The sequence below is a fragment of the Stigmatopora argus genome, chromosome 16, assembly GCF_051989625.1.
Source record: "Stigmatopora argus isolate UIUO_Sarg chromosome 16, RoL_Sarg_1.0, whole genome shotgun sequence".
NCBI lineage: Eukaryota > Metazoa > Chordata > Actinopteri > Syngnathiformes > Syngnathidae > Stigmatopora > Stigmatopora argus.
In genome coordinates, this window is record NC_135402.1 from 4,251,765 (window position 1) to 4,273,524 (window position 21,760).

Here is a 21,760-nt window from a genome sequence, read left to right on the forward strand (position 1 = left end):
ATACATGAATGAATAGGAAAAGCGATGATTGTTTGAAATTTGATTTACTTCTAGTGGCATATGTTTGTTTTATTTTGAAATAAAACCTCAATTCCGGTTGGTATGACTATAACAGACGGAGACGTATTGATGGGTTTAAATCAGATCACGTGGAAATGGCTGCGGCTGTGCCTGCTCGTGTGATATTCGTGCGTGCGCGTGCATTTGTGTGTGCAGGCGTGCGTGTGTGAGAAAAAAACGAGTGCTGATGGCAGAAAACGTGACCGCATCGCATCATCAATCCTCGGGGAAAAAGGATGAGAGCATTTCCAGCAATGCACTAACTAACTCCTCATATATTTTGGTCCATTAACATGAAAAATGTCAGTCCTATTATGTACCTGTCACTGCTATTTGAACTTAATTCACATATTGGAACTGTTCATGTGGAATTGTAATTTAAATTACACCATAGCAGAAGATAGGTCTATTTTTCTCATTGATATTTCTGCTATAAAAAGTGTTAATGACATCATTTTTGAAAATATGACCTGAATAAAAATCATTTTGGTGTTTGGATTGTATCATTTTATAGTTATGTATTGCATTTTTTGGGGTGGTGTTTGTGGTGGGGGGAGGGGGCTGGAATGTTGTTCCCATACTGACCTCAAGCAGGAAAGGCAGGCACACAAGAAGAACCACAAGGGACCTAAAGAAAACAAATGTAAAAAGGGGTCATTGTTATTATTTTTGTTTTATATTTTTAAGTATTTCATTGCAATATAAATATATCCTAGGTACAATAATAGAATGTGCTATCTTTGTTATTTAGAACAAAGACAAACACAAAAATCTTTAATATTGGGGCAGTCTGGAACTGATAGCTAGCAAATGAAACAAACAATACATATTTCAATACAATAACTAATTGAGACAAAAAGTACTTTGATCTAACTAACACCAAAACACTCAGTGGCACATTGGTGTCATATGAATGTATTTGCCAGCTTGCCCACACTTTCCTTTTTTTCCTCCACATTCTACTGAAGGACTGGAACACAATTAAGCAAGGAAAAAAAGCGTTATGCGCCATGCTTTTCTTCAGGGTCGCACTATTTGGCAAAGCTAGACCAGGGCGGGGAGAGATAGGGAAAATAGTCAAGTTACGACCGTATGGCCGGAAAAGAGTCTGCAAAGAAAAATAAAATACAGGCAAAGCTGGGGCCAAGAGAATCCATTGTTTGTCAATGTTACATTTCATGAATATGAAACTATACCCAATCTTTCCAAATTTCAAATTTGCTTTTAAAATATATCAACAAAGAGTATTTGATTTGAACTGAATGTGCAAAGAAAAATAAAATACAGTCAATGCTAGGGCCACATTTGGGAATGTTTTGTCTGTCAACGTTACATTTCATGAATATGAAAATGTACCAAATCTTTCCAAATTTGCTTTTAATATATAATAACAAATAGTATTTGAATTGAACTGACTGATTGTGTGTGCCACAACCAGAGACATGAGCGAATGTAAGGTTAGTCTTTATACAAAATAATTTGTAAATAAAAGTGACTGGATTGACTAATAATGTCTGCTTTGAGTAAATGAAAAATAAACACTCGTGTGACGGAAACTTGCCATTATTCCCAACACTGATTCTTTTAAATTTCTTTAAAATAGATGACTGAAACTGTCCTAAAAACACTACAAAAACTAAACAAGAGACGTAGTATTTCCTCGCCTTGCATCACTCCACTTTGTGGCCCAAGACGCAGTATCCCTCTTATTCTGAAAGGCACAACCGGAAACCCCTATCATCGATGGGGTTCCCTTAACTCTCCGCGGTGATGGCCGTGCAGTAGCTGCGCGTTCCCGTGAATTCGAAACGGTGTCTGCGGACGGTCAGCCGAAGGCGAGAACCCTCACCGCAGCCCTCTTCCGCAGCCACCGGTGAAAAATAAGCACGGTAAGACGGAGGCGAACGCGCACCTGGTGCTAGGCTAGCGTGTCAAGCTGCAGCTAAACCGCCCAAAACAAAAACACAGTGCGCTCGTTTTGGCGAGAAGCGTCCTCGCGCAGTGGGTTGGTGTGGCGGCTGGCGGGGGAGGGGCCGTGGTCAACAGCAGCAGCAGCAGCAGCAGCACCAGCACCAGCACCCCAAATGAGACAGAACCCCGTCTGCTGCTTTCTTTCTCCCCGCAATATATATGCACCCTCCTTTGTAGCGCTCCTTTGCCCTGCCACCGCGTCAAACCCCCCCTTTAGATCCCCCCCTGGCCGACGCATACGCGTCTAAACAATCGAGTAAATCAAGCGAGCAACATGGCTGACGCTGGCCCTGCAGAAGCTGCTTGCTCGTTTCTCACTAGGGAGGATGTTTGTTTGTATATTTCTATTTTTTTCTCAGCCTCCGAGCTGTGCATTTGTCCTATCAGACGAGATACGCAGTGGAGACAAAAGAAATGAGGAGAGTTTGAAAATGAAACGCTATGTTTTCTCTGCATAGGGATTGTATTGAGCATATTGTGTTGTATACTGCGTTTTTTTGTTGTTGTTGTTCAATGCAACGATTTCATATGAATGTGAAGCAAAGGTCAACTGGGAGGTGATTCTGCAGGTAATGAGTCTGCAAGGCTAGTGTCAATATATTGGGTTTGAAATTGTTTTATGTATGGTGCCTTTGAATAATGCGTTGGGGATGTTTGCTTTTTGAATCGTTATTCATAATGGCATGATTTGGAATTCGGTGCATCGTCTTGCCGGATTGGTTGTGTTTGGGTTCAGTTTTGGTAGCAGAAATAAGCAATAGATGGGTTTCTTAGCAGGTCTATCAAGGTCATAACAAAGAAATCAAGTAACAGGAGTATGCTGAATTATTCATTTAAGTCAATGGAAAAAAAGGATTGAAATGACAGACAACATATCCCAATAAACAGGAGAAAAAGCTCTCCTTTAATATCGCAGTTAAAATGTAACCCCATTGCCATCCCTGAATAATTGCAATGAAACGTATTTTTCTGATAAGGTGTTTGTTATGTGACCTTGTCTGTTTCACTTTTGCCCACCAGTTGTCAGAAGGCCAACATGTTCCTTTAGTATCAGATTGTTTTGGGAAAATGAAGTTGTTGAGAGTCCTGTAATGTCTGCCTTTGTTTAGAACAAGTCTATTCCCACACTAATATTCCTTATAGCATGATCACTTTTATATTAAAAGAACAAAAACTGAACCTTTTAACAAAAGCGTAATGGATGGGGAACAGGAAAGGTTTTTAAAAAAAGGGGACAGTCTGGTGTTTTTTGTAGATACTGCTGGAATCTAGCATGTATTTTTTTTTTAATGTAGAATACTGTCATGCTGTAATTTTCTATGAGATGTCGCAGGCATCTGCTTCGTCAATAGTAATTGATGGTCATAACTAATGTAATTTATAGTGATGCTCTTCTGGTTTTACTGGACATTTGACTTTTCCTCTTTATCATCACTGATGTCCTTCTGTGGACTTTATGGGAGTTAATCATATCGAATGCTCAGTGACCTAAAGGCTATTTGTATGGCTTGCACTAGAAGAATATGTTTTTATTAGTTTCTTGCAACTGTAACTTCACTTAAAATACTGCATGAATCCTAACATGAAATAACTAATTGGCTTAAATGCTTTCATTCTGAAGAGTGGTAGTGGGTCAGGGAAACCCACACACACAACTGCTGTTCCATTTCACTACATCCACCAGGTGGAGCTGTAGTATGTGTGTACTAACACCAGCCTGATTACTACATTGAGGCTTTTATTTGGCTCCAACTATTAAATATCATCATTATTCAGCCTTAGTGGAGATCTTTGATCATTTACGTAGGAATTGGGACGAGAACTAAGAAGGATTTTTATCTGTTTTCACATATTAATTGAAACAATCCTACAACTTGATGAAGTCCAGATGGTTTTGGTGGCGACCATTCAGTAGATCATGTGTCAGTGTGCGAGTTATTATCGAGGTTCACTTCCTATTGGAATGCCAATCCCCCCTTCAGTGCTGCACAGGATGACATTAACCGTTTTTGTCTAGAACAACTCTGCGCTACTACGACAGATGACTAATCGTGCGTTGCCGTGGAAACAGGAGAGAAATCACCACCAGCTGCAGCCAAATATGTACTCCAAAATGTCTCCCGTGTTTTTGAGAATGTAGTTTGCCTCTGCAAGGTAGCTGGCTCTTAGCATATTTCGCATCCAAATATCCGATTATTCTGAATTTTGTTGTTGGGCTCATGAGTCAAGACTCCATTAAACATCATGCCACTCAGTTTCAAATCCATATCATGTTTATAGTACTGATTTTGACTCCCATTTTTGCCCGGGAAAAAAAACCCACATGGCTATTCTTACAACTTTCCACAAAGGAATCCTTTTTTGGATGAAAAATTTGCCGCAACAATGGTTTGGTAAATCCTCTATAGCTGCCTGGGACACATCACATCATAGTTTTGCTTGATTTGTCTCTTTCTGCCTGTGTTCTGTCAAGTGTGTGCATGTAAAGCACTTTTTCCTATAGTTACCTTAAATACCTTGCTCGTAAATACACAACACGCAGGGGGATTCCCTCTCTGGCTCAAGTGTCATGTTACAGTCATGATAAGTCCACAGAGCTTTGGAATGCCCCTTTCCCTCCCCACTTTTGCCACTTAATTATCTACCTACCGCTCATGTTTCAAAATAATGGAGGCTAGATTTGATTAAATGAATCAACAAATATTTACAATCGACTCATAATATATACACCATCCTACAGAACTCTGAGAATGAATAATTATATTATCAGCACTGAAAACGGCACTATTATATTGTTGCTAGGCGGTTGGGGTGCGAAATGGCAGGTTATTGCAAAAAAAAAGATCAGCAAAGTTATCATGAAATTAAGTTGAATTTTAAGTTGATTATTCTACTCATTTTTAGGAGGGCCTTTTTGTTTGACTGTCACATTTCTGTCTGTAAACTTCAAATTTACTGTCACAGGTTTGATCTGGATTTATGCGCATCTGAAAAGGAGGCTGAGGCCGGGCAACCCAGAACCTTGCTAAACATCTGATAACCGAAACCTGTAAGTTTCCTTCCTAACAATTTCAGGACGGTGTTTCGTCATTTTACATTTCCTATTAAATCCTTTCCATTTTTCTACTTGCATTCTTTTGAAATTTTGCTCGTTTTTCTACCCTCAGTGAGCTTTGCATTGTAACTGTGTAGTTAGTTGGGCAGCCTGGCTGCCTCCCTGCCTCCAGATGAATGAAGAGCACTCCGGAACACAGAGACACTGCTGATACAGGTCTGTAATAATTATATCGATTTTTCTAAACTGTTTAAAGCCACAATAAATGTAAGAGGAAATTGAAAAAGTCTTATCTATTTGCCCGTAATCACACTATTTTGACGTTGCCTCTCTTAAGGGCATGCAGGTGTTTCTGCAAATATGATGAAGAAAAAAAATCCCAACAAGTGAGTCGTCACTAAGTTTGTTTACCTTTGAACTGCAAAGCAATGGTCATGTTGATGTTGGTATGATCTTGAAGGAAACATAAGAGCAACCTGGGCCCGACCACCAAAGTTCTGTCGCAGCCACGACGCAACATTGTCGGCTGCAGGATCCAACACATCTGGAAAGACGGAAGTGGACATGTAGTATGGAAAGGGACCGTGCTAGACCAGGTAAGAACTATTGCTTTAACTCTCTATGAAGGGAAAAAAGACAATAATGTGTAGAACTCAGTATTTCTTTAAAAACTGCATATTGTGTGGAAAGGTATTTTATTCAATGACTTGAGCAACTATTGATTGATGTTGCATCTTTTTCCAACCAAACAGGTACCAGTCAATCCATCTCTTTATTTGATCAAGTATGATGGTTTTGACTGTGTTTACGGTCTGGAGCTCCACAAAGATGAGAGGGTTCAGGGACTGGAGGTGCTACCTGACCGATTGGGTAAGTGTGGGAGCTGACCACTTGTGTTTTTATCTGGGTTATAATACATTATTGAAAAATGAGTTGAAACATTGATATAAAACCATCTTTTGTGGTTTTGACTGCATGATTATCCAAGAAAATTGAATTAGTGTTGAATTGAAAGCTTTAAATCTCATTCTACTTGTATAATGACAAAAAAGCATTCAATTCAATCCCTACTCAAAACGTAGAAATCAAACAATGCCAATATCGTGTACCATTAAAATAAATGACATTCCTCCTTAAATTTGTGACAAAGTTTCATCAATTGTCTACTCTGATGACATAACCTGACAAATACACTTTGTTTGGGCACCTCAGTCGATCAATATTAACCTTTACTCTAGAAATTTTTGCTAGATTATATTTCCAATCAGAGAAAAGGACACCCCAGCCATTGAATATATGCCCAGAAAGATCAATTTTCGATGTGTAATCTTGCTTGTTACCAACATTCTGCCCATAATGTATTGTCTTCTCAAGAAAAAAACTGCTACACTCACAAACCCTTGTTGTTTTAAGGCGTTTACTTTATGAACCACTATTCGCTTGCTGCACAAACATACACGCAGTCTTTTGTTACTGGTTAGTCAGTGCATAATTTACAAGTAAGTGGGCGACTCATGCCTTGTTTTTCCTTTCCAATTCATGCAGCTAAATCCCGCCTGACTGATGTGAATCTAGCAGATACCATGATAGGCAAAGCAGTGGAACATATGTTTGAAACGGAGGAAGGTCCAAAGGAGGAATGGCGGGGAATGGTTCTGGCCCGGGCTCCCATTATGACCACCTGGTTTTATATTACCTATGAGAAAGATCCGGTTCTCTACATGTATCAGTTGCTGGATGACTTTAAAGAAGGCGACCTGCGCATTATGCCCGACTCTAGTAAGTACAGTTTGAGAATGTTACTTCACAGTGCAAGCAGGTTGCTTGCTAAATTATGCTAACATACCTAACAGCATCTGTGTGCTCTTATATTTTAAGCAACAGCGACTGGAACAAAAACGGTGGTGCAACACATGTAGACAGACTATAAGACAGGCTTTTGTTTTTATGATAGTGGACAAAAAAAAACCATACCTTGACGAGCTTATCTTTGCTTCTTGATGTTTTTTCCCCATTTTTTTAACTGCCTCTCATTCCTTCACTGTAGATGACAGCGTCCCAACTGAGAGAGAACCAGGTGAGGTGGTGGACAGTCTGGTGGGCAAACAGGTGGAATACGCCAAAGAGGACGGAGGCAAACGAACAGGCATGGTCATCCACCAGGTGGAGGCCAAGCCTTCTGTATATTTCATCAAGTTCGACGATGACCACCTCATTTATGTCTACGATCTGGTCAAAACTTCCTAAGACTTTGCAGACATTCTCACCTTCTCGTCCTAGGACAGAAACAGAAAAGTTACATCTGACAGCCCAATTCATGACATTCTCTGCGGACCCTTAACGACTACAACACCGGGGAGCGTTTCAAGGCATAAAGTAGTTTACACATGAGAAAACAAAAATAAAATGCTGAAATTTAGATATCCACGGCTAGGCAGGTAGCAATGTAGCAACTTGATATAACATTCAATTCAATTGATAGAAAGGAAATTAACACAACGACATACACCGAATACAAAGACACTCATTTTGACACATCATCACCTCTAGTACTGTGTACATTTAATTATTTTTTATTTTAAGGCCATAAAAAAAAATTGACTGTGGTATGGCATACCTGAAAAAATGTTCAAAACATTCATTTTATTTCATTTGTATTTTTTTTTTACTTTCTTGAGAATGGTCCGTTATCATCATCATCAAGCTGTGTAAACTCAAAAATGGAGAAAAAAAAATACAAATCTTGTAATATGTATAATTTGTGACAGGTAATGATAAAATAATTCTTTTCAGCTCATATTTGGTTTGACCAAAATTAAAAACAATCGTGATTATTTTAGGAATTAGATAGAATTTCCCTTGTTTTTGGGCGTCATAGACTTTTATTACCATCAGAAGTGGTCCTAAAGTGGGCCTGTTTAGTAGTTAGTCACATGAATGCCCCTGACCAAGGGGGACGGAAACTCATTTGAGTTAATGATGACTCCGATGATATCAAAACTAAAAACAACACAAGCAGGGTTTTGTACAGAATGAAGCAAGAGACATTGTATTACGTTTAAAAAGAGAAAAAAAAGACTTCAAGATTGAAAGAACCCTAAAGTTGTCTGCAGGTGAAAACTGTGTTGTGAAAAAACAATGGGAATTTTTTTCCTGATTTTCTATTGCCAAACTGCTTCTTCATGTGGATTTTTTTTCCCAAGTGTTGCAGACAGTGTTTATAATTTCACTTAAGCCTTTGCGTATGCATTTGTGTAATTACCGAGTTTTAACAGAAACAAAAACAAAAAGTTGTCTTTGTGTAGTATAGTTTGTGACCGACGCACACTTATTATACTATGATTATCATATTTGCGCTTCCTCCAGTGAAACTTGTTTCAAGAAAACGATGCATTCTCAGTGTTGGAATTTCAAGGAAAACAATCTTGTTGCACCTGAAACTGCAAAAATGGGATTAAGAAAAGACAACCAATATTTAATGGGACATTTTGTTTAGGAGTTCTGTTGAATTAATAAAAAAACATAATAGAACTCGTCAGTGTAAACGGCATGACGTTTAGAGTCATTGAAACCAAATTTCACAACACAACTACGTTTCTTTTCAATTGCAAAAATGGGAGTTTTTTTGATGTTGGTGTGACGTGTTGGTGAGCTCCACAAAATGGCTGCAAGTTAGTTGGTTGTATTATTGTATGTACGTGATACAAAGATCCACCAGGGAATGTTTCTTTGCTTTTTTTTAAGTCATAACTGAAGTTTTTCCCCATAAAACGCACTGCTGAAAGTTTTGAAAAGATGACTGAATCTTTGTTTTCTTCTGTAACTACTACAAACGTAGCCAAACTAACATTCTGTATGCGATTTGGTGTATGTCTAAAAAGTCCATTTTTTTTAACATGTCAACATGGAGTCTGACGAATACAACGCCATGGAAACAAGACTTGTAAGCCAATAAGAGGTCTTGGTTGAACGCATGTACAGATGTGAAGCGTATATAAGCCTTCAATTCTTGTACTTTCTGTGATGTAGATATTCATCAAAGCGGATAGATGACTGCAATTATAATTAAAATTTCTGTACATATACTTTTTTCAATCCAGAGAAGTCTGATCATCTCAACATGCACTGTTTTAGTTGGTGACTTATGTGAAGACACAATTCACTTGGCAAATTTTGTCCATATTTTGAAATGATTGTTGTTGTTGTGATGACATGGCTTTTTATATCATCCTGCCTTGTATTGTTTGTTTTTTTTGTATTAAACATGTTACATTTTAATTTTGAAAAACGCTGTTTTGTGTTCTTTCTAGTCTGGTTTTAGTGGCCTGTAAGGAAAATAAAAGGAAATTATTTTCTCCGATTCCAGAGAAAGAAGCCTTTACTTTAATTTTATAAATTATTTTTTTCACTTATCATTTGGTTTACGTCAAGTTAATATTAGTTGTTGTGTGCAAATAATAGAAAAACGCTGCTAAAGAACCGATTTGATTCAATTGATATTTTGAAGGAAAGCATCAATCAGAACTGAGAAAAAGGGATGAAAATAAAAAACTCCCTTTTTCTGACGCTATATTTACAAAGGGTGGACCTCTGATATAAAAAAATGAAACATATTTTTGGAACATGAGGTCATGCCAATTGGCCAAATGAACCATTTGCTCCAAACACCTAAATTGTAGTGAAAGAAAAAGTAAACATTTCCTCTGCAGCTGAGAGTTTATTCCGCTTTGTTGTCCTCTGCGTGAGTCATGGTGTTTCTATGAAAATATTTCTTAGAAAAATATCACTTCTGCATGTTCAGACATGTCACTTGCGTGTATGTTGGTTTTGAAGCACGAGCGCCCGCCACTCAGTCGTCGATGAAGGTCAGCCGTCCGGGCCCTTCGTTTTTTCTCCAGCGTCTGTACCGTTTCATTTTTGGGTCAGTTGCCATTTTCGCCTTCATCTCCTCTTCCTGCTCTACTTTGTACAGCTGGAGTACATAATGGAAAAGAATGCATAATAAATTTAGCTGTCTGCTTATTTTTGGCCATTTCTAGGTGACGTCCTGTCAAAAGAACCAACCAATACGCATAAGAAATAGAGCAAAGTGCAAAGCATGTGCGCCCAATCACAAAACTCACAACATTTTAGTTTTACATCACCTCTGTTGCAAAAAACATATAAACAAAAGCATTTGAATCTGTATATACACAGTGTGAATGAGCAACAAATTGAGGCAGAACACCCCCACGGGCCGGATTGGACCCACTAGCGGGCTACCATTCCGGCCCACGAGCTGCATGTTTGACACCACTGCTTAAGTCTATCTAATTTATTGAGCACGCAAGACGTTTTCAGGGCATGTTATTGTTACGAACCTCATAGTTTTCTTTAATCCAGAGCTGCTTTTCCAAAAAGGACTGCCTGGTAATTTCATCCAGACTATCAAATTGAGACTGAGATATTTTCATGCATCTCCTGTTCAAAAAAATAAAAGTAGACAGGCGTAAAAATAAGGTTACAGATTTCATCGTTCAAGTAATGAAACTAAAATTAGCAAAAACAACGGACCTGATGATGTAAAGCTTCTCCTTGTCGCCATACTCCTCTCTGCAGATGGTAAAATGGTAAACCCAGGAGACATACCAGATCACGTAGCTTATCGAGTAATAGGGGAAGAGCAGTATTTGACACAGTAGGATGTCCGACAGGTTGGGTTTCTGATAGCCACCTTTGATGTCGATCTTGGTTTTGATGATGTCACGTATCACTTCCTCTTCCTGCTCCCGTATCTCCTCTTTGGAGCGCCGGTTCTTTCCCTTCTCCTTGGTGCGGTTCAGGAGGCCTTGCTCCTTGGCTATGAGGGTGGCCTGAATGCGGAATTTAGGGACATTCGCCAGGCAGTTGATGGCTTCGTTGTAGCTGCTGTGCCAACTGTAATACTGGTGACGGGAAAGAAGGACACCACGTTTTATCATCTAGGGCAAGGGTGTGGTTCGCGGGCCACTTTAACGTCAACTTGATTTCATGTGGGCCGGACCATTTTAGATAAAATATTTAGATTTTTTTAAATAAATGGATTAAAAGCCCTGAATATTCAGTTTTTTATACATCTAAAACAATGTTTATTGTAGCTTTTTTATATATATTTTTAGATTTTACAAAATGTTTTGGAACTAAAAACACAGAAAAAATGGATTAAAAAATTACAATTATTGATTTAAAAGGGAGAAAATCAGAAAATTTAATATACATCTTTACTCTTCATTTTAATTTGATCCTAAAACAGAAAGTCGGCACTCATGATTTACTTTCCCGGGCCACACAATATAATGCAGCGGGCCAGATTTGGCCCCCGGGCGGCCACTTTGACAAGGGGTCTAGGGTATCACTGACTTTTAGTGTAGTAGAAAAAAAGGGGGTTACTGCAACAAAAATGTACCTGGAAAATCGAAATGGCACATATGGTGACAAGGATGACTATCCTGACGTCCACTTTGGGGGTGAGCTGTCTGCGGTAGTAGGTGTAGTAGTGCTGGTAGTACTCCTCAGGGTGGTCCAGCATGTAGTCATAGTCCCTCCGGGTCTCCTCATCCTGCACACATTTTAGATTTTGTTTTGAATGCATATTAAAAGCAGAACTTTTTAAAAGGATGCATGCAGAACAGTAAGGGATATTCCCATATGCATGTCTGTATCATAGTATATTGTTGCAACAAATGTAAAAATGCCAAACACATGCATCTTGAGAATATATGAAAAGTAATATTAAACCATTCATTAGCACACGCACACCACATGACAATGATCTCTACTGTAATTGGAGAAAAGACTAAACACAGCATATGGTTTGATGTACAGGATGATGAATGAGTAGAGGACAAAATGTCTTTTAAAACATATTGCAAAATCAGATTCCACTTGGTCCCAAAATGTGTTTCCAAAGAAAAGGGGAAGCTAAACAGACTCTACCTTTAGCGTCTCGTAGGCGGTAGCAACAAGCAAGAACTTCTGGTGAATGGTCTCCAGAGTCTCTCCCTCCGAGCCCGGGTCTCCAGGCCTGAAGCGGTCCGGGTGGTAGCGGCGTGCAAGCTGCCTGTACGCCCGGGCAATCTCCGCCTTGGAGGACTCTCGTGTGACCCCGAGAACGTCATAACAGACCTCGGTTCCACAGTACAGACCCTCTACTAGCGCCCTGGCCACCGGCAGCGAGGAGATGGTCCACAGGAGTAACACGGAGATCCACCACCTGGACTGCACCGGAGATCTGTCACCATTTTTACTACAGCGCAGCGTTATAGTAGCCATTGCCGCGGCTACGGGTGGCCGTTAGTGGCAAAAAAGTGTGGTCCTCAACTACGTCATCAAAAAGCGCGAGGGATGTGGGTCATCTTGTGTCATCTATACATAAATAAATTGGTGTAATAGTAGTAGTAATAAAATACGCGTTTTATAGTGTTGATTTAGCAGGAGCAAATAAAGGAAATCCTAGGTGATATTAAGGAACTAAATTGAATTATAGATCGGGTTGAATTCATCAAAACCAGTAGTTCTACACTATAGTATTTTATTTTTGTGTGTGAAAATTATTTCACATTTATACTTTTAGCAATAAAAAAGACATCCCTTTTCTATTTGACCAAGGTGTCTGCCCGGTATAATCTGAGCGCCTCCCCTCACTTCCCCAAGATTACACAAGGTGGCGCTGTCGTTTAGGCAACTCTTTGGTCTAAGCACCAATTTAAGGTGGATAACAAAGCATATAAACAGCAAATAGATCAAATGTCTCATCGCTTCCTTCACATGAAAAGTACATCTGACATTTTATTATTATATTACATTTCTGTAATTATTTCACCACGACCTGTGTGGGTTTTCTCTGGGTACTCCAGTTTTCCCCCACATTCCAAACACATGCATTGGACACTCTAAATTGCCCCTAAGGTATGAGTGTGAGCGTGAATGGTTGTTTGTCTCCTTGTGCCTTGCTATTGGCTGGCTACCAATTCAGGGTGTCCCCTGCCTCTGGCCCGTAGTCAGCTGGGATAGGCTCCAGCACCCCCCGCAACCCTAATGAGGATAAAGCGGTTCAGAAAATGAGATGAGATCAGAAAAATTAAACAGAAACAACCGGCCTTGCTGGGCAATAATGGGCATTATATCAATGATTGGCATATTCATTACCTGAGATTTAAAAAAATATATATATTTTATAGGTGATTTTTGATAGGATTCAGATTTGGTCACGAAACATTCACAATGTTCCAAGTACTAGTAGTCGTGATATTAACTTTGAAAACCACTACAGGGTGACGTTGCACAACATTAGCCACTGAAGCGCACAGCAATTTACTGTTTGTTAAAGTAGTCAATCATTCAGCACCTGTATTTTGAATAACTTCATTCAAGGGTGAACCAACCAGTCAGGTGGCATCTCTCCCCTCTATTTTATTTCAAATGACAATTTTCATTGATGAATATTTCTTGCCCGGGTCGCAAACAACAGGCCGGGATCTTCGTGTTTGGCATTGCGTCCCACTCACTAAATTTAGAGCTGCTGCTCACAATCTACTCGCATAGAATGTAAAAATAGCAAGGAGGGAGACTTGCTTTCCATGCAGCTAATACGCGACGGAGACTGCGTCTGGACTTGTTTAAGCTGACGACAAAAAAGACAGGCTGAAGACATTTACGACCTTTAGCCCTTAAAAAACGGCCGAGGTGCCACGCATTGGTTGTATAGTGTACTGGAGCGTTATACACTGTCGTGTTGGATAAAGCAAGGACTCAAAGGGAAATTAATTGAGTGGACAAGTCATCAGGTAAAATTAGATTTTTGTTTTGCTGCTGTTTTTGTTCTGCTTAATTCTAGGGAATATTTTCCATGTATATTCTCTTTTATTTCTATAATTTTTGAGAGAGATTCCTGCTATATAGGGTTACTTACATAAAATAAATACTACAAACGGGCATATAAAGTTAATTTCTTTCTTTTCTATGGCAAATTTTTAATCTAATGTTGATGATCATAAAATAATTTTGAAAAATTGAAGAAAACTAGTACATTCACAGGAAGGAAGGAAGTACATAAATTCAAAAGTTATAGCCACTGCCATTTTTGTGTGACGTCAAATTCAGGGCACATTGGTTTAGCGGCGGGGGGGGGCTGCATCAAATTGCAAAGGGTTGGACATTTCTAACGAGACAGTTTCATGGAACTTGCTTTAAGAAAGATAAACCTCTACAATCTTTCACAATTTGTTCTAAACTTTGAAGAAATAGAGGAACATTAAGATAAAAAACAAGTCATCTGAACGAACCCCTTTTGCATCATCTTAGGATACTGAGATCACTATAGTAGTTGTATTTTAAGTGGTTTCCTAGTGGTGACGTCATAGACGAGTAGACTTAAGCCCATTCCCTAATTTTAGATGATAGTTATTGCATTAGTCATCTTCTCTTATCACTAGAGACACTGTTGAGCCCTGAAGTTCATCCTGCTGACAGACAACGATTAAAGGCTCCCCTCTTCAATTTACACATCAATAACATTCCTCAATATTTTCACATTTTCATTCTGTAAACTGCTTTATTCTCCTTTTAAAAAGCCAAATAAAATTTGTAATGCATTTACATCTAATGTATCTATGTCCCTGCATTGAAAGGTATTCGCCAATATTGACTGCATTTCTTTGATATTAGTGGGTTCCAAGAGACACGGATCATAATCGCTTAGTACATGTTCAATAATACGCCTTTGTTTTTAGATAGAAATGAGCCAACTTGGGCAAAACTGACAAAAAAGTATTTACATTTTTCATTCTGTATCAGGCAAGGTACTGTGTAAAAGTAGCATCGTATTTTAATATTATCTGTTTATTGGGGTTACAGTATCGCTCATATTGCATTGCAAGTGGCGATTTCTTTCTGTTTGTTGACTCCAGTTGCTTGTGACAACAGTATATGTTTAAGAGATGAGATCTCAGGTCACAGATTGCATAGTCCTACGTCGCACAAGATGGACACTGGATGGGAACTCAACCAAATACTTGACACTGATACTTAACATTAGGCCATGTGGTAAGACTTCTAAACATGATTGAAGCACTTGGATGTACTTTCAGTTACATTTAATCCACGTTTTAGCCCAGGAAAGTATCCAATGACAGTGTCAAAACATTTGAGAGGTCGCACGTCATTAAGAAATCTCGTTGAAATAGAAAGGTGACATGATGTAACTGTTGTAAAATATGAAAAAAAATATTTTCTTATTTTAACTGGATAGTTTTTTTAAATGACACTTATTTTCATTTAAATCATTTAGTAACTCCCATATAGAGTATTTTAAAACATTTACATACTAATACAAAAAATACACCTTTCTAATGGCCTTCATCAAAAACACAAGTTATATATTTTGATATTACATTAAATTATGTACGTATGTGTTTAGAGCGTTTCTTTTTGAAAACAGGATGTTATCAAAGAAAGGAGAGCAGAGGTCTTTCAGCAATGGCCGGCTAAGAGACCAATGGGAGAAAAGAACGCAGACGATCGCAGACCAGTGCAAAAAAGAGGCGGAATTCAAGGAGAAAAGTTCCCTCAAATTGTGAGCATTTGGTGTCATGAACAAACGGAAGATCTTGTGGCATGATTTAAAATGTGTATACATTTCACATGAATAGGTGGTGGTCGAAACGATGAATATTAAATGGATTTTTTTTCTTTTTAGGCATTTTTCAAAGTGGAATTATCACTGGGCCTTGGTGGCCAATGGAGATATAAGCAAAAAGTTTGACTCAGAAGAAGCGGAAAAAAACAAGCCCAAAATCAAATTCAAAATCGTACCTCCCCCTCCTCCCAAACCCAAGAGCAAATCTCCAGCGCCTCCTCCACGGAGGGAATCTCCTCAACCTCTTATAGTAAAGCGGAAAGTTGAAGTGGACATATTCCGGCTACACTGGAGAGAGTCGTGGATGAGTCTGAAACCACCCAGGTATCTATTACTGAAAGCCAGAGAGTCCAAAATCCCAATCCAAGGATTTACCGCTATAGATGTGGTCAGCGATAAGTACAAAGCTGTGGACCACGCATTAGAACCTGAGAGTGCATCTCCAGTTAAATGGCGTCAATCATGGAAGCAGGTAAAGGGATGAAACCGTGTGAAGATGATATTTAGATAGCTTTCAACTCATACTCATGTTTTTGGTGATAGTAAAAAATGGTTCTTTGTTACAGGTAAAGGGTGAAACCGTGCCAGATTATTCTGTTAAGACACGGTTCCAATGGGACATTTTGTTTGACAGAGATCTAGTCCAGAATTCAGAAATAGGAGTCTATCAGCTTCCTGTTTGGGCTGGCACTTGGAAAATTATGAATTTTGCTTTTAGACAACAGAAAGAAATGTGGGATTGTGATTGGCCTAGTTTCCAACCAGGTTTCCGTCACACGTTTGACAAAGTGCAACAGATTTTTGAGCAGGTAGGTCTGGCGCTGAGTTTTAACACGTATTTTATCAAACATTTGAATCATAAAATGTCTTGAATCTCAAATAGGATGAACCTCCAGGGTGGGAAGATTCATGGAGGCTTTCAAAACGTACAGTCCCAGCTGAGGACTGTTCACTTTCTGAGCTCACAGTAAATATTAGGAAAATAAATGATATTCTCCCACCTGGGTGGCACAAGTCTTGGCAGCTCTCCTCACCGGCGCTGGATGAAAAAGATGACCACAAGGAGATTTGGAATGATTGTCGGCATTACAGGCTATTCCTCAGGTGGGTTGTTCTGCATCATGTCGAAAGTGACTCCTGTAAATGTATAAAAAAGAAATTTAATCAAATGAAAAGGGTCAAAAAAACAAAACACGAGTACATTATATTATACTTTCACTCTTTTTTTTGGTGCGCTGTGGTTACCATTGGCTTTTCCATTGGCAAACAATGTAATCCCGGTTATTTATATTGTTTGGTTCAGTGGAAAGTCATTAATTATACAACATTTATTATAAATATGTTTTTTTTTCTATTGAACTGCTCTCTGTCATTCCTCCCCCCCAAAAAACCTTAGCTCTAATTACCAAAGAAAACCTTCACCATATCCATTGTTGTTGTTTTATCCGTACTGTAAGTCTTCCATATGGGTACAAGCAAGTGGTTTCTCCCAGTACTATACTTTAAAGTGAAACTCACTTTAGCATAATTTGTTCTATGTAGAATTAAATGAAGGTATGTTTTACCCACAGGTGGGGCACATCTTCGCTACAATCCCATCAAAAGCACAGCAACATGATGGCCCAGAGACGTAATATTCTCAACTCCCTTCTCACGTCAGAACTGGGCGATTGCAAGATCGATATGGAAGAGTGGTGTGATGATTCTTGGAGGACGCTGAAAAGATGGAACCCACCACAAGAGGGTGGTCTGGATGCAGTGGAAGATGACGATTCATTGTTTACAGACACAGAAGAGGATGAAGGAGTAGATGATGATGATGATGATGATGTGGAGGGTGGGTTAGATGATGAGGAAACAGAGGACGAAGAAAGTAAAGAAGAGGAGGATGAAGGAGTTGATGATGATGATGATGATGATGTGGAGGGTGGGTTAGATGATGAGGGAACAGAGGATGAAGAAAGTAAGGAAGAGGAGGATGAAGGAGTTGATGAGGAAGAGGATGTGGAAGATGCAGATAGTGAATTGGATGAAGAGGAAATAAACACAAGAACAGAAATATCTGAGAAAAATTATGAAAATGAGTCTGACATGAGTGTGGAGGAGGAAGAAGATGAAGAGGAGATTCAGGAGGTTGAAGAGGAAAATGAACTAGAAGAGGAGATCAAAACACATGAAGAGGAACTGCAAGACAAGAATGAAATCCATAATCACCGGGAGGATGAGGATTATGAACTTCAGCGCAACGGGATGGTTGAAGACGAAAAGGAAGAGGAGGTAAATGAAGAGTCCATAGGTAAAACAGTTGATGAGACAAAGTTAATAGAAGGAGATGAAGATGAATTAAATGAGCAGAAAATAGACATTGGAGTGGATACAAGCGATGATGAGGATGAAGATGTTGAGAAAGATGAAGATGACACTGAGCACAAAGATGAGGAAAAGGTGGATGTTGGGGAAGGGCCTAAAAACAAAGTGGAGGAAACGGAATCCTACAAGAACATCGCTATGCAGCTCAAAGAGATATTTAGAATGATTTCAAATGAACGTTCAAGAGAGGAAGAGAAAAAGACGGAAGAGAATGAGGAAGAAGATGAGGAAGCAAATTGCAATGAGGTTGAGGAAGAGCAGAGTGAAGTGGAGGATGACGTTCAGGAAAGCGAGAATGAGATAGGAGATTTTAAGGGGAATAACTCAAAGGAAGATAGTGAGGAAGAGACTGATGAGGAAGATGAGAATACTGTGAATGAGAATGGGTTTGGTGAGGTTGAGGACAAGGGGAAACAGATAATGGAGGAGGAAGAGGTAGAGAAGCAAGAGAAGGATGAGGACGAGGAAGAGGAGAATGAGGAGCAAGAGGAGAATGAGGGAGAGGAGGATGAGGAGGAAGAGGTAGAGGAGGAAGAGGTAGAGGAGCAAGAGAAGGATGAGGACGAGGAAGAGGAGGAGAATGAGGACGAGGAGGAGGAGGAGGAGGAGGAGGACGAAGAAGAGGAGAACGAGGAGAACAAAGATGACATGGATAAGTTGGATGAAAATGATAGGAAGAGTTTTACTGAGTATGAGGATGAAAATGACAAAAGAGGAAATGACGTTGAAACTGATGAGGATGAGAAAGAGGATGAGGAAAATGACCAGTGTGAAGACAGAGATTCAGAAGCCGATGATGAAAGGTATAAATGGGCAAACAATGCCAAAGCAGAGAGACATAAGAAAAAACATTTTCTGGTTGGGAGGAGTGATGCCAAAGGGGATGAAAATGAATCACGACAGGCAGAAAAAGATGAAGTTGAAAAGGTTAAGGAGGAAGAAGAAAACATTTGTGGTGAGGAGGAAGATGATTTAGATGAAAGGTACTGTGAAGATGTGGATAATGGCAATGCAATACACGAGAAAGAAGATGACAGAAACACATCCGAAGACAAGAAAGAGCTAAAGTGTAGGAAAGCAGCCAATTTGAACGTCCCACTTCACTTGCAGTTCCACAAACGGAACACTTCCTTCTCCTCATGGAAGCAGTCTTGGATGGTGGCAGCGGCTCACTGGACAAGCGATGAAAATAACCAAGAGGACGACACGGAGGAGGTGAAGGCATGGCAAGAATCTTGGCGGATCTGTCGGTGGAGAAAGCCACAACAGGATGAAGTTGTGTGCTTCTCAACGGGACACAGCCACGCCAAACACAAAAGACTTCTGCACAAAGTCAATGGCTTGCCAATGAAGGAATGGACTCTCAGCTGGAAGATGACCAGGAGAGTTGAAGAGGTCAAATAAATAGACAGGAGGAAGATGAAAAAGATTTTTTTTTAAGTAATTTGATCAACAACAAAAAATACCAAAGGATGGAAGGACTATCATACTTATGCAGTTCTTGCAGTTTATCAGTTTCACAAATGTAAACAAACTGACACCTTGTCACCAAGTCTTATATTTTTTTTAAGGTAAAGATAGGCCTAGCTAGGTAGCAGTATACAAGTAGTTACCATTAAAAATAATGAAACACCTTTAAAAATATCAACTTAAACAAAAAAAGACCATAGTACGACTTTGGTTTGTACTCTGAACTCACATATGCATGTAAAGTCTATAAAAAAATTAAAAAAATCAAATGCAGACCAATTCAAGTTGTACTTACATTTTGCCGTAGTTGACAAATTATTTTGTTTCGTTCATAAACCTTATCATTGTATTCATATTTTTGGAATGTGGGAAATATTATGCTCACTAAATGTATATCTGCATATTGAGATATGTAAATGTGTAAAATAGTGTTGGAATGCATTCAATCAGTTGTGTAAATGTGTACAGGAATGACAACATATTTCATGACATCTGGTTGTATTTCTAAATAAATGATGGAAATTATCAACTCTGTCTCCACATAGTTGCAGCAATAATTAATGTAATTAAAAAAAACATTGGAAAGATATGGGCAGGATGTCCATAATTACAGATGAACTGAAAAATATTGCAGAAGCATTAACTGTCCTCTAGATGGGAGCATTCAGTGGGGATGCGTTTCATTGAATTGGGTGTCTATTATCGTCAATGGCAGTGAAACACAATCATGCAACTGAAATGGTTTTGACGTCTATAAGCAACAAAACAACACACAAATGCAATTACACTACTAAAACAAACTTTGCGGAAAAGATTACGGCAACAGCCAACATTATTATTCAATTATAAACAGGTTATCTTAGTTTATTCCCTCAGATAATTTCAAAACAAAAAGTATTTATGCAAAACAAAATACTGACATTGTACAGTTTCCTACATTGATTTCAACATGGCAGGTTTTGGAGAGGCAGTGAATGTTAAAAATAATGTTAAATTATGTTAAAGATGAAAACTGCAGAATGTAGTGTGATGTGTAGTATCAAATTAAAAAATATATATTCTGAGCATCATTATCTGGATTTTTTCCCCTTTGCTCGGGTAATAAAAAACTAAGTTGGGCATCTCTCTCACTTTTTGTCTCTCTCTAACTCACACACGCACAAATCCAATTGACGCAAACGTTCACGACCACTGTGATCATCATCGTGGGAAAATTAGTCGGATACTCTAAATGTTTTTTTTCTATTCTCGGTATTCCATTGGGTGATGAGAAAGCCATTTTAATTAAAATGAATGACTCCGATAAAAAAAAGTAACGGTGGGGAAGCATTGGAAGGAAAACGTCGATGCGTGAGTCACTTGCAATGGTCGGAGCGCAAGTGAGTTGCTTTGCGCGCTCGTGCGCGAGTTTGCGCGTGTTTGCGCGTGTTTGTCGACTGACTGACTCACTCTGTCTGCTCTCAGCTGCTTCAACATTGATCTGCCTTTCTCCATGTGAGTATTCGCGATTTTATTCTACGCCATGTTTGCAAACCGACCTGCTCGTTTGCGTGCGTGGCTTTTTCAGAGGAAACCTTAGAATATGGGGGGGGGGATTTTCATGGTGATGGTTTGTCCGGATGAGGGGCTTCGCAGGTCGGGAAAACAGGTGATTCTTTAAGTTTAACGCACTTGGTCAAACTTGATGGCGTGGACACGAATTGCAATGTGCAGGGATTATTTCACTTTCATCATTTTTTTTTGTCTGGGGGTCGACCATGATGAGGGGGTAAGTAATTGCATGCATGTGTGTGTTCGTGTGTGTGCGTGCGTGTGTGTGTGAGCCTCTTTTTTGACATCCATGCAATCACAGAGTTGACAGTCCAATCGAGAGAAGGCAAAAATTATTGATATTAAAAGTGTAAATTTGAAGGAAAGATGATTAGAGCAAATCAGGTTCCCACTTTGTTTCTGAGTGAGAAAAGTTAAGTGTGGTTCGCATGTTAAAATGCTTTTATGAAGTGTTGTGCTCTGAGATATGACTTATATTGCAACTTCAAGATTTGGGTGATTATGATTGGTCAATTTTTATGACAAAATGCAATATGAAGTGGATTTGACCCCTTTTAGGGACAGTGGTTGCAAAGTGAACTGCTCTTCAAAAGTGGCACTTAGTGACTATTTTTGCTTATTTATCCATT

At 39.1% G+C, this 21,760-nt stretch overlaps 3 protein-coding genes across 4 annotated transcripts; 2 read left to right on the top strand and 1 right to left on the bottom strand.

Annotated features, from left to right (window-relative positions):
* The first annotated feature begins 1,782 nt into the window (after nt 1-1,782).
* Nucleotides 1,783-9,583, top strand: LOC144090649 (spindlin-Z-like). 2 transcript variants are annotated; one of them, XM_077622353.1, is made up of 8 exons: nt 1,783-1,949; nt 4,996-5,080; nt 5,199-5,302; nt 5,424-5,472; nt 5,547-5,682; nt 5,839-5,956; nt 6,632-6,865; nt 7,134-9,583. In XM_077622353.1, exons 3-8 carry the CDS (start codon nt 5,263-5,265, stop codon nt 7,331-7,333), a joined length of 777 nt encoding a protein of 258 aa, XP_077478479.1. In that variant the 5' UTR covers nt 1,783-1,949; nt 4,996-5,080; nt 5,199-5,262; the 3' UTR covers nt 7,334-9,583. The 2 variants fall into 2 exon arrangements, with proteins under 2 accessions (XP_077478479.1, XP_077478480.1); XM_077622354.1 differs by lacking the exon at nt 1,783-1,949 and adding an exon at nt 2,570-2,600.
* A 200-nt stretch (nt 9,584-9,783) lies between these two features.
* dnajc25 (DnaJ (Hsp40) homolog, subfamily C, member 25) lies at nt 9,784-12,500 on the bottom strand. The gene is made up of 5 exons (XM_077622352.1): nt 12,041-12,500; nt 11,511-11,663; nt 10,640-11,010; nt 10,447-10,546; nt 9,784-10,058 (listed from the first exon to the last, which is right to left on the bottom strand). Exons 1-5 carry the CDS (start codon nt 12,374-12,376, stop codon nt 9,936-9,938), a joined length of 1,083 nt encoding a protein of 360 aa, XP_077478478.1. The 5' UTR covers nt 12,377-12,500; the 3' UTR covers nt 9,784-9,935.
* A 2,564-nt stretch (nt 12,501-15,064) lies between these two features.
* Nucleotides 15,065-19,514, top strand: LOC144091292 (uncharacterized). The gene is made up of 6 exons (XM_077623513.1): nt 15,065-15,148; nt 15,543-15,677; nt 15,801-16,212; nt 16,307-16,549; nt 16,624-16,844; nt 17,312-19,514. The coding sequence occupies exons 1-6, from the start codon at nt 15,144-15,146 to the stop codon at nt 19,512-19,514; spliced, it is 3,219 nt and encodes a 1,072-aa protein (XP_077479639.1). The 5' UTR covers nt 15,065-15,143.
* The last annotated feature ends 2,246 nt before the right edge of the window (nt 19,515-21,760 follow it).

What these genes read in the sequence shown, in the direction of transcription:
- LOC144090649 (XM_077622353.1), top strand. Translation starts at nt 5,263, where the DNA reads ATGAAGAGCACTCCGGAACACAGAGACACTGCTGATACAG. An exon ending in CAGAGACACTGCTGATACAG is followed by an intron (nt 5,303 to 5,423) that starts GTCTGTAATAAT and finishes GCCTCTCTTAAG; the next exon opens with GGCATGCAGGTGTTTCTGCA. An exon ending in AAGAAAAAAAATCCCAACAA is followed by an intron (nt 5,473 to 5,546) that starts GTGAGTCGTCAC and finishes ATGATCTTGAAG; the next exon opens with GAAACATAAGAGCAACCTGG.
- dnajc25 (XM_077622352.1), bottom strand. Translation starts at nt 12,376, where the DNA reads ATGGCTACTATAACGCTGCGCTGTAGTAAAAATGGTGACAGATCTCCG. An exon ending in GTGCCATTTCGATTTTCCAG is followed by an intron (nt 11,011 to 11,510) that starts GTACATTTTTGT and finishes TCCCGTCACCAG; the next exon opens with TATTACAGTTGGCACAGCAG. An exon ending in GAGAAGCTTTACATCATCAG is followed by an intron (nt 10,547 to 10,639) that starts GTCCGTTGTTTT and finishes TTTTTTGAACAG; the next exon opens with GAGATGCATGAAAATATCTC.
- LOC144091292 (XM_077623513.1), top strand. An exon ending in GAGAAAAGTTCCCTCAAATT is followed by an intron (nt 15,678 to 15,800) that starts GTGAGCATTTGG and finishes TTTTCTTTTTAG; the next exon opens with GCATTTTTCAAAGTGGAATT. An exon ending in GGCGTCAATCATGGAAGCAG is followed by an intron (nt 16,213 to 16,306) that starts GTAAAGGGATGA and finishes TCTTTGTTACAG; the next exon opens with GTAAAGGGTGAAACCGTGCC.